Below are 12,318 nucleotides of genomic sequence, written 5' to 3'. Positions count from 1 at the left end.
TCTGATGAAGGACAAAATCTGCAGATCCAGAAAGAAACAAAGAAAGAAAGAAAGAAAGAAAGAAAGAAAGAAAGAAAGAAAGAAATAAAGGAAGGAAGGAAGGAAGGAAGGAAGGAAGGAAGGAAGGAAGGAAGGAAGGAAGGAAAATACTTTTAAGTAGGTACCTGGATGCATTATTTCAGAAAACTTGGATACTGAATGTGAAATCTGCTGCCAAATCAAAACATTTAACAAGATGAGGTCACTGTTTTACAAATATGACCATGGACTCAAGATACGTTAAACTAGGGTTAGGATTCATTGTTGGCTGGTAGTTTTACATGGCATGGAGACATTTACTCTTAAAAGCTTCTGCTATAAAATGGCTCTCAGTTTTTAAAATGTGAGACATAGATAAATACGTACGTGGTTTGAAAAGTTCTTGGAATGTACTAGAATTAAGTATCTTACCTCGATGGAACTGCTTTTATTTTTCAACATAGTCTCCCTGTAGACTAATGCATTTGGTCCAGCGATGTTCCAATGCCTTGATCCCATCTCGAAAATGAGATTTCTCCAGGCCTGCAAAATACCTCTCCAATTCGGCTGTCAGTTCTTCCCTTGTAGAAAATCTCCGTCCACCGAGGAAAATTTTCAGCTTGGGGAATAGAAGAAAGTCTGATGGTGCCAAATCAGGTGAATAAGGTGGATGTGGCAACAATTCGTACCCCAGTTCATGAAGTTTTGCCATGGCAATAACACTTGTGTGCAGCGGAGCGTTGTCCTGATGAAAGATGACCTTTTTCCTTGCCAAACCAGGCCTTGTTTCGCGTATCTTTTCCTGTAGGTGGTCTACGAGGTTTGCATAGTATTGCCCCGTAATTGTTTGGCCAGTAGGAAGATAATCTATCAGCAGAATGCCTTTTGCATCCCAGAAAACTGAGACCATGACCTTTCCGGCTGAACGCATTGCCTTGCCTTTGCTTTCTTTGGTGGTGGTGAATCAGCATGTTTCCACTGCTTTGACTGCTGTTTTGTCTCTGGGGTATAGTAGTGGACCCAAGTTTCATCTGTAGTCACAAACCGGTGAAAAAAATCTTGTTTGTTGCTCTGAAAACGGGCCAGACTTTGTTCGGACATTTCCAATCTGGTGCATTTATTGTCCAATGTCAAGAGGCACGGCACCCCATCTTGCGGATAATTTTTTCATACCCAATTCTTCTGTTAAAATAGAATATACCCATTCAGAAGACATCCCTACAGCTTCAGCATTCTCCCGCACTTTCAGTCGACGATCCTCCATGACCATTTTATGCACTTTTGCGATAAATTCTGGGGTCGTAACACTTTTTGGCTGTCCACTACGCAGATCATCATCCAAGCTCTCCCGACCAAATTTAAACTCGCTGGTCCACTTGGCAACAGTTGAAAATGAAGGAGCAGAGTCTCCCAGTGTGTTCTGAAAGTCGGCATGAATTTCCTTTGCTTTCATACCTTTCTTTACAAAGTATTTAATCACTGCTCGAATCTCAGTTTTTTCCATTGTCACAAATCACTACGCGGGAACAACAACAAAGAGTCATCACTACCACAATCCTGCAGCTAGAGCACTGACGCGCCACGTGTTCACTCACAAAGGATGTGTGATTATTGCGCGGGAACCTCGTTGCTCTAGCACTGGCATCTAGCGGTGATTCCGAGAACTTTACAAACCGTCCTCGTAATCTCCATACCTCATAGACCCCAAAATATTCCAAATACTAAAGTATTATGAACAGCATGAAGTGGTTGAAAGTTATCAGAATTTACAAAATGTTGGAAACTGGAACATTTCAGTCACAATATGCGATGAAACAAATACCATCGTTTACAGCTAATGTTACAAGGGTAAGTTGAGGTTCATTGTGGAGTTAGATGCAGAAAGAAGTCATGGCTAAATAACATCAAAGACATCCACAATGCCCCACAGCTTTCTCACTTGATACAAGAACAAAGAGCATGGAAGAAGAAGAAGAAGAGGGGGAGAAGAAGAAGGGGAATAATAATAATAATAAGAAGACTCCACTTCACTGTCGGCCATTTCTTCTCAGCCCTGATAACACTTATTGACTGCTGTACTGAAGTACATCAGGTGTGCAAAGAAATGTAATAGCATATAATTACAGCCCTGCACGGATGTGGATATCTGTGAAGTTAGTGTCTTGGTGGATGCAAACTGTATGGCAGTGCAGATAATTTTGCTGATAATTTCTAAATAATGAAGTTTATTAATTTTCACTCAGGTATCCTCTTACTTTTACTTGTGATTACTGTAGGTGATCCTTGACATTGGTATGGAGAAGGGTGATATACAAAGAGCCTTGAGACCATAAAGCCGTAAATCTGACCTAAGTCTAACTGGCTCCTGCCCGTAATTAGTGGAAGGAAAGAACAAAAGTCAATACCAGGTATCAGGCCTATTCTATTATATTAACAGATCTATCCGTTTCAATACCCTGATGTCATATACTGTAGTTAAATATTTACAATATCCACGGCTAATTATTCACGAATAACTATTTGTGCATGCGGATGAAGGAAGTATGGATGCAGATAATATTTTGTATAACCGTGCAGGGCTCTGTATATAATCCGCATGTAATATGATATTGAGTTATTGATAAAGAAAATACTGTTTAAAATTTGGGGCCTAGTATTCTTATTTTCATTACACTCCAGCTGGTCTTGTGACACGTACATTCTACAGAATCCGATTCAGTAAAAAGTGGACTCACTTGTGCCCTCTTGAGAATATCAGCATGTCGCTGAGTTAGTGAAGCCAGTTGTTGGTCTATGCTGTCACTTCTTTTTGGAAGGCTCTCTGTCTTGTCCCGGAGGCTCACAATGTCCTGCTGATGAGCCACGGCATCGTGTAACAATGCTCGATATGTCTGCAATTGAGCTCGTTTCTCATCCAATGTAGTCTTCAGTTCCAATTCTTTAGGTAGGTGAGCCTCTGTTTCAGTCAACCAGCGACGCAGGTTCTCGCTGCACTCCTCGAAACCCATCCACCTGGATCAAGATAAATGAATTTCACTTCATGGGTCTGTATTGAACTTTGATTAAACCAAATTAAAAATAATAAGTGAGTCAATTCCACCTTTTCAATACAAATTAAATATTGTTTATTAAATAAACATTTAATGGTACTAGCTCCAACCTATTTAAAGGTCATCTTCAGCTATATCGCGTGTAGAACAAAAGTGTTTTCATGAAATTCTAAAAACAATTTTTCATAGAGTGAAACTTCTGTTTTAAGACCATCTTTAAAACCACTGTGTTTCAAATACTTTCTTCTACACGCGATATGGCTGAAGATGACCTTTAAATAGGTCAAAACTAGTCCCATTAAATTGTTATTTAATAAACACTATTTAATTTGTATTGAAAAGGTGGAATTAACTAACTTTATTTTTAATTTGGTTTCATCCACCTGGATCACAAAATAAGCACTTATATGGCTTGTTAAACCACCTAGTACAAGTGTTTTGTATGCAAGTTGTAGTAAAGATTCACTATCTATTACATGTTATGACAATGTTACTGAATGATACAAGATTTCATAGATCACATCGTATAACAATAATCAGGACCAATAAATCATACACCTACAGAAAGGCAGGAACACATACTACGATAAGCACCATAATAGTTTGGTGGGGAGAGGGAAGCAACAGGAAAGGAGATGTGGACAATCTCCTCTTCTTCATAAACTGCAAAAAAAGCAAAGTCATCTCCATATAATCCATGAAGGCCTTTGGAGGGGTGGAAGGTAAAGGCTTCCACTATTCCTAACCTCGGCACTTGATGGGGTACAATGGTTAGTTCTATGCCCGACTGCCCTTTCCCCTAGGAATTAACCTGGTACTCATTTTTGTTGTAGGTTGAGTGAACCTCAGGACCATATGCACCTCTGGAAGTGGAAATCTCGTTTTTTAAATGTTTTGACTTCCTGATGGGGAATCCAAGCCACGTCCTTGCGGGTGAACCGAGCACGCCTCTACCGCCCTTTTTCATACACTGAACTATCTTTAAGTAGATAGGCTCTCTCATCATTAATACCAATTCTTCTCTATTTATTTCTTCTGAACCACCAATGAGGTCATTTTTGCCACCCAGTTTCATCAGGAACTTTAACACTCCTTTAGGGTCATCTTGACAAATGAAGCTGGGTAGCAGAAACAAACTGATCAGGAGCTGAGAAGAAATGAGAGTAGAAAAACTGGAATTTGTGAGGAGAGAATCCAGCTATTTGAAGATGGTCGAGTAAGACTATGTTGAGATTATCCTTGTCGCTTAGTGTTTCTTGTGACTCCTTGTCTCTTTTGCTATCGGTTCTTCTTCTGGTGCAGATCTGTCATTGTGTTATGTGTTCCTATTCCTGTCAGAAAACTTGTGTACCTAATTAATAAAGTAGACATTAACTAATTGACAAAAAGAAAGACTGAGGAAAATATAATTTGCCATGGTCTAAATCACTCTACATGATAAGAGGGGGAGAAGAATAATAAGAACAGGAAGAGTTCAAAGACAGAAACTTTAGTGGACCAGTTAACACATGGGCTGTGTCATTTATTGCGGAGAACAAAGCCCACTCGGCGCATGTTCTCTGGTTTTCATCGTTGTTACTATGAAACAAACATACTATGTATGCGTTGATTGGTAATGCAGTGTAAGATACGATTCATATAGTTCATGAAAAAAATATAGATGACAGCAAACTACAGCTTTACACATCATAGTCTTCCTTTCACACCATATCAGAGGTGTGTAAACTTGACAGCAGCGTGTGCGTAATGGCGGCCGTGCGCTAACATAGACTGAACCAACCGTGATTTATACCAACTGAACAGACCTAAGAGATCACACAATATTTATGTAGATGAATCTCTTGTATAGAGGCATGATTTTTTCGCATTAACGATAAACGTGACAAAAAATATTTTGAAGTGATTTTGCGATATCTTTACGAATCATATGTTTCTGGTTAAGGAAATATGGATATTATGTTCGCGAATTAAAGTGAATTAAAGCGATAAGGCCATTTTAAAGCAAAATTCAATTATTTCGCGATAAGCGCGATATTACAGCGAAATCTGTAGTGAATAACGAACTTGACATTTTGTTACAAGATTATGTATGAAAAGAAAAGGAAGAGTGAACAAAGATTCATCAACAGGAAAGAAATATGTTATCATTAATGTTCTGGAAAATCTCTTTAAGACATGGCATCAAAGAAAAGGGGTTGGCTCCAGGCTTCTTGCCAAACGAAATGTCTGGAATGTTGTTCTTGTGGTGGCTGGTAGTCCCACCCCAGTCTGATTCCTCACGGCATTGTGCAATCCTGTAATCCCTAATGACATCCACAAGCAGCACAATTGACTGGTGTAATTCGGCATCGTGGTCAGGTAAAATGAAGAAAGTGATCACAGACAGTAGCGAAGATGGGTCGCTCGACAAGTGTTACGGTGCACAGCAGAGCTAAACAGTTTGCGAGTGAAGGTTTATACGTTTCGGAAAGCAATATTTTAATGTGTAAATTTTGTAATGTTCGTATCGAGTGGGAGAAAAGAGAGTGTCTCAAAACATTGTTTTAAAAATAAGGAACATTCAAAACGTAAATTTAGCACTCCAACAGTGACACGGCAGGCAACAATAGAACTCCCATTAGATATGCAAAAGAGAGTTAAGAGTGAAAAAATAGAATTTATTCACGAAACAACAGCGATGCTACTCAAAGCCAACATCCCGCTGGAGATGGTAGATGACCCTGCAGTCCGGAAATGGCTTCAAAAGCATGTACCAGGTATATACAGTCCATCAATTAAACCTCCACAATCAACGATCAGTGATAGTAAGACTAGGTTTTCTAAGACCTCTTTCTGATAAAGACTTTTTTTTTATTGGTTAGGTTTTGGAGACCTTCCGACAGCCAATCAAGAAAACAATGATTAATTTTAGAATTTCATTAAAGCGAAATTAAAGCGATAAGGCAATGTCTATTTCATGAAATAACACGAAAATTAGTATCCTTCTCGTGAAATCGTTCAAAAATTAATGCGATAAAATCATGCCTCTACTCTTGTACAAACAATTCAAAACAACCTAAAAATCAAATGAACTATATTTTATTAGTTGAGGGTACACGTTGAAAAATATAAAAACCTATTAATTTCAATCCACCATTTCCATGGTAAGGGATCTATCAATTGTATTACAGTTTATAAGATATGAAGTAGAAAATATGAATTCAAATGAAGTGTAATAAAAAATGACTCAAGTTCAAAACTAGTATTTAATTAAAAGATACAAAATTAGTGAAAAATGACTAATCTGGAGGATAAAAATGTATGAAAGTGAACAAGACAAAGAAAATGTGAGTACAAGACAGAATGGTGTGTAAAAAGGATAATAAAACTGTATGAGGAAAAATGTTCTTTCAAGAATATAACTGATGTTATCAATAAAAGTGTAAAAGACTACTACATGACTTTCAAGATAAAAACATACTCTTACAACATTATTTCTCAATCAAATTTTGAGACTTATGCTTGTGTTGAAACATTTTAACAAATATCTTCAATGCACGTTCATATGGGTGATGTTGCTGCACCCATAAAGTTACACCCGATCACCTCCATTTCTCTTACACTGACAAACTTAAGACAACCTTGAGACAAGTACAGGATGGGATAAGAAGCACTAGAGACCAGTGAAAATTCCAACCACCCTTACTGGGTAAAAGTTAAATAGCATTAAAATTTAGAGTACAATCTGAAAGTTTGCCTTAGAAATCAAACCGATGTCAGTACATGGAGAGGGATTACTTAGGAAAGTACTGAATTGATGAAATGTGCATTTTAAGATAATATCCTTGAAATTAATTAGCAAATCATGTCAAGTTCTATCACATAATATTTGAAGCATCCTCAGAATTAATGTATATTTATTATTAAATTATGAATAAACAGACATATAATATGCAAAATTTATTAACAAAACATTAAACAGACAGAGTTATGCAAAGCCTACCTAGAGAGCTTAGCCTGCAGTTCTCGTTCTGTGCTCGACACACCATCATATAAGGTCTCCATAGCTTGTTGTAAGTCCTGGAGCTGCTGACGAATGTTTTCTCGACCCTCTAGGGCAGTTGAAGGATATAACTTTTCACCCAGCTCGATAGTATTGTTGAGCAAGGATGTTGCACTAGGCTGCTCAGACAGCAGTTCCTTCAGCCCTGTACTACGCTGCACAAGGTCCTGACGGGCTCCCACACCGCTCCCATCTCGACAGCTCTCAAACCGAGCTTGTGCGGCAGCAAGCCATTCAGTGCACTGACGATATTTCTCTGTGTATGCTTCATGGTCTGCGACTGCCTGTTCACACTTCTTCACTATCTCCTATTTGGGGCAGATCAGAACAAAAGTTGTACACATGAAAGTAAATATGCATATCAGGGTCAGTGTGATAAATACATCAATTATAGTAAACTTCTGGTTATTTGTGTTAATGGAAGAACAAGCACAAAAGATCAAAGAACACAGATAAATCAGTTCAATTAAAAATTTATTGGCAACATAGTAGGGTAAATACTAAGTTTTCCTTTTGTATGAAAGCCTGAAATTCGTGGGGAGAATCAAAATGACGACACTTGGTCGCTTCTCTTGGACAGTAAGTTCATGGCCCATGGTGAAGCGTGAATCTTGTAAACCATCCAGAACAGCTTTAACTCTTCCTCTAATCCCAATGCTTCATGGAACAACTTAACTTTTACTTCAGACATTATACTGGTAATAACTCCTTCCACTCATTTTTCTTGGTTCAACCACATAGAAGTGTGGGACCTAACTCTTCATATGTAGACATATGTTTTGAAGATCCAATAGTACTATCACTGTTCCACACAAAATTCTCCAGCTTTGTTTTATTTTTCTTAAAATCATGTATTCCATAATGTGGCAGCAGCTTATCACCTGATTCTCACAGAGAGCCTAGTTCAAACAATGGGAAAAATAGTGGACAATAGTACCTACATTATATTTTTTTAATTTTTAGGTTGCATGAATAACCTGCACAAGAATAATCAACAGTTTACTGTAATTCCATTACACAGTAAACTACAGTTAAAAGTGATTGCCTTTGAATATATAAAAAAAATCTTTGTTCAATATAGATCAAACTAAAACAGTCTAAGAGTTCTGGTTGAAAATGAATTACGTATTATCAGAAAATACATTACAACACTGTACTTGCAATGAAAGTTTGCTTTTCCAAATAAGTGCTAAATTAAGTGATAATACAGCCCAATTTTTATCAGTTAATTCATTTCCTTAGATTAGCAGCAATTGAGAGAATTATCAAGTGATGAAGGAGTATGGACTATTCTAATCTTTGGGACTGATATTCATACATTAGGCACATTACATTTAGCACAGAACATTTCACAATGTATTTGCCATATGAGCCTGTCAATTTAAACATCACTTTCCTATCTGACATGTGCTACCTCACAACTAAAATTTGAGTGTTTGCATCAGGAAAGAACTGGAACATTCTGTGTAAATATGTACGAAACCGGTCAAGTAAGAAACTTTGTACTCTTTTGAAAAAGACGTCGTTCAGCAGAGTGAGATGAATTCATCTTCTTCCTGGACATTTTTCAATTATATCTGAGTCAGCACTTATGGTGAATTTGACCCAGTTTTACTGCTGAATGTCCCTCCTATCAACAACCCCATGTGGCAGGATATATTCACTATTATGTATCTCTGCAGTGGTTGGACGTATACGAAGAAGTGTGTGTGGCAAAATATGCAAAAACCCAGAAATATTATTAGTTTTACATCCCAATAATTACTTTTACAGTTTTTGGAGACAACAAGGTGCCAGAATTTTGTCCCATGGGAGTTCTTTTATGTGCCGTTAAATCTACCAACATGGGACTCATGACCGCACCCTTCTCATGAACAACAGTTACATCCATTCCATTATGAGAGGAGTTGTATATGCGCTATACACATACAGTACCTACTTAATGGTTCAGTATTATGGTACATATAAACCTGTTGCTTTCTGTTAGTTTTGCACTCCTTCTAAGGCAGAATTTTTAATGAAAGTGAACAGTATCTGACATGGGAAAGACACGGGTGATTTTTTTTCTTTTTGGTAGTAGTTTGTCACACTAACATATCAAAGGTTTTCGGTGATGGGATGATTGAAAAGAGCTAGGATCAGGAAGGTAGCAGCTACAGCCTGGTGTGAAAATGGAAAAACCACGGAAAGCCATCTTCAGGGCTGCTGACAGTGGGATTCGAAGAAAGTGTTGATTTAACCTCACATACCTCAGTTAGGTTTCTGGAGAAGAAGGTATGGGAGAGGGTTAGGAATGGGAAGGAAGTGGCCATTGCCTTAATTAAGGTAAAGCCACAGCTTTTTCTCAGTGCAAATTTGGGAAAACATGAAAAACCATCTTCAGGGCTGTCAATAATAAAGTTTGGACTCACCATTTTCCGAATGTAAGCTTATAGCTACATGGCCCTTACTGAACAGCATACTTGCTCAATGGGAAGAAAGCTTTAGTGTAGGGAAGTGTATTGTGTGGAATGTGATTTTTAGGAATATTAAGGGCAGAACAAACACCCAGTACCCGAGGCAGAGGAACTGACTATACACAGTTAAAATCTCATGACTCAGCTGATTATTCAACCAGAGAGTCAGACTTAACATTTGGTAAAGAGTCATGATAGACAAATCCTCAACTCTTAAATTCTAGTATGAAACATGCAAGTAATATTAAAACTTATGGTTCAGACTGGAATCCTGATATGATTTGCACATGTATATGAGTATAGTGTTTCTTACCTTTGCTGTGGTCTGAATTGACTGAAATCTTGAAGTAATCTGCTGCACATTAACTGAGATTCTTGTATCACCACTGATCTGGACTAAATCTGATGACTCATCAGCCATCTTATCAAATTCAGCTTCATTCTGGCGAAGGCTCAGGATCAGCGACTGAATAACAAAAGTTAAGTTTTAATTATACCAATGAAATTCAAGGGACAAAAACCTGGTAAAAGGGTAAACATTAGAATTATACAGCAAGATAAATGAGCAAAATACAATGCGGAGTTTCAAAAAGTGTACTACTCGGGGTCTTAGAAAGATCTGATAATCCAGCTGATGAATCCGCTGCCTCAGTGGGGAGATACACTGGTGAATGAGACTCAGAAGCCTGAACACCTATTGGTTGACTTTTTTGTTTTAATGATAACATGGCCATTATAGTTTGAAATAGTAAAATAACATGTGAAAACTGCGTTTGATATTAATACTATATTAATTTAGAATTTCAACCCAATCTAATGCAAAAAGTAATCATGCAAATAACTATAATTGTTTCAGAGAAAGAATGTTTGAAAAACCTCAAAAAACCCAACCAGACTGATTGGTACAGATTTCAAAGTCCAGACCGAAATGCGGTAAGTAACATTGTCAATCGGTGTATTAAAGTTATGATTCCATACTGGTAACCTCAGTTTTATTATGAAAGCCTAGGCAGGCATTTATACGAAGTGGAGATAATCTCCCCTAGTGCACTGTGCTTGCAGTGGTGTATAAACGGGTGGCGGATGCAGAGTAGCTTTCTACCTACAAGTGGCCATGACCGGTCCATGGCCGACAGCTCTGCATTCCGACCGACCATCTGAGCAGAGGATGGGTGGTAACGGATCTACCGTGGCTCTACACCACTGCATTCGAGAGATGGAGAGGGGCTGGTCCGCACGGTTGGCTGTCCTGAGAATGTCTTTCTGTGGTTTTCCATTCTCCTGCACTCAGGTGAATGCCAGGACAGTTTATATTATAGGCCAAGGCCACCAAACATCTCCTTCATCAACACAAGTTTCCCAGCCTGAGAGACGGCATCACCGTCTAAGAGGCCTCCCTCTGCTTTCACGGGAGGAATGAAAAGAATTCAGTAGTAGTGTATAAATAGTGTACAAGCCAGCATCTTGTGACAGTTGTGGCATTCCAGTGGATGAACCTGCTGCCACACTAGGGTGAAACATTGCTTTTAAATACTGAGAAGAGTATCATTTATTATTGATGAAAATTGGCAAAATTCTAGCAGTTTTAGTCATGCTATGGAATACTTTGTCATTTGACCTCTTTACATTCCAGCTATGCTCGATTTAAGTAGTTCTGATGCATTCCATTTGAGATTTGATTCCTATCATTAGTTATATCTGTCTCAACTGACTATTTCTATGGATGTGCACTTCTTCTGGCAAATCCCTCAATTGCTTGTGAGGAATAATTTTAACACTCCTACAAACTTACTGGAATGAAAAAATGAACTTGAATTTTACTTTTTTAAATGTACAAAACATAGAACAGGTAAGCCAGTGATTATCTGAAAAGTTAATTTTAAAAACTTTCTGTATCAGCGTAGTGAGTTTTATTCTCATACAAAACATGTCAAAACCAATACATAGTGAATATTATAAAACAAACCTAGCCAATGGTAGAAAATTATGGAAATGGCATTAATGTTTTGGTCATATTGAAAATAATAGATAATGGGAACAGTTAACAAGGTTTTCTTTTTTTTCACGAGGCATGCAGAATACTCAATGATGCTAATAAAATATTGAGTTTGTTGTCACACATCTTGATAGAGATTAAGAATACAGAGGAAAAGAAACTCCTACCAAGAACATTGTAAGCTGAACTAGGGATTTAATGGGGTCATTGTAGCGAAGCACATGGCAGGCCAAAAGTTTATATTTTCTTTTGCTCATTTAGAAAATTCGATTCAGTTATTCAACAAAGGCAATATTCAAACTCTTCATTGCAACAAAAAGCATTTGTTTTACACTTAAAAAAATTATCTTATCAATACAGTTACTGAAATAAACACCACCATCATCATAGATATATACACTTCACATGCTTCAGAAACATGGACACTAACCATGAGAAGAAAAAGTACGATCCAAGTAACTGAAATGAGGTTCCTGAGAAGTATCGGAGGAAAAGCAAGACAAAACAAGGTATGAAATGAAGTGAAAAGACAGAGAGTTGGTGTTAAGAGATTGTAGTAGAGAGAAGCTGAAATGGTCTTGGCACATGAAGAAAATGCCAGAAGAAAGAGTGGCAAAGAAGGCTTGCAAGGAAACATGACAGGCAAGAGGGTTAAAAGTCAGGCCAGAACTAAAACGAAAGATACCGTGAGGGAGTGCATCAAGGATAGAAGCATCTACATTGTCATATTTTAACAGGAATAGCAGGACAGAGCGA

General features: G+C 37.8%; 1 protein-coding gene across 1 annotated transcript in view; it reads right to left on the bottom strand.

Moving 5' to 3' along the window:
• The window catches only part of Msp300 (Muscle-specific protein 300 kDa), a 589,230-nt gene that overhangs the window by 230,705 nt on the left and 346,207 nt on the right, over positions 1-12,318 (bottom strand). Inside the window, exons 44-46 of the mRNA XM_068229229.1 lie at positions 9,880-10,032; positions 7,051-7,418; positions 2,754-3,030 (exon numbers count right to left, since the gene is read on the bottom strand). Of these exons, the coding sequence (XP_068085330.1) occupies positions 2,754-3,030; positions 7,051-7,418; positions 9,880-10,032 (798 nt within the window). The remainder of the gene's footprint in view (positions 1-2,753; positions 3,031-7,050; positions 7,419-9,879; positions 10,033-12,318) is intronic.

The sequence above is a fragment of the Anabrus simplex genome, chromosome 9 (genome assembly GCF_040414725.1).
Source record: "Anabrus simplex isolate iqAnaSimp1 chromosome 9, ASM4041472v1, whole genome shotgun sequence".
In the NCBI taxonomy this organism is placed as follows: Eukaryota; Metazoa; Arthropoda; class Insecta; order Orthoptera; family Tettigoniidae; genus Anabrus; species Anabrus simplex.
This window is presented reverse-complemented; position numbering and strand designations above follow the sequence as displayed.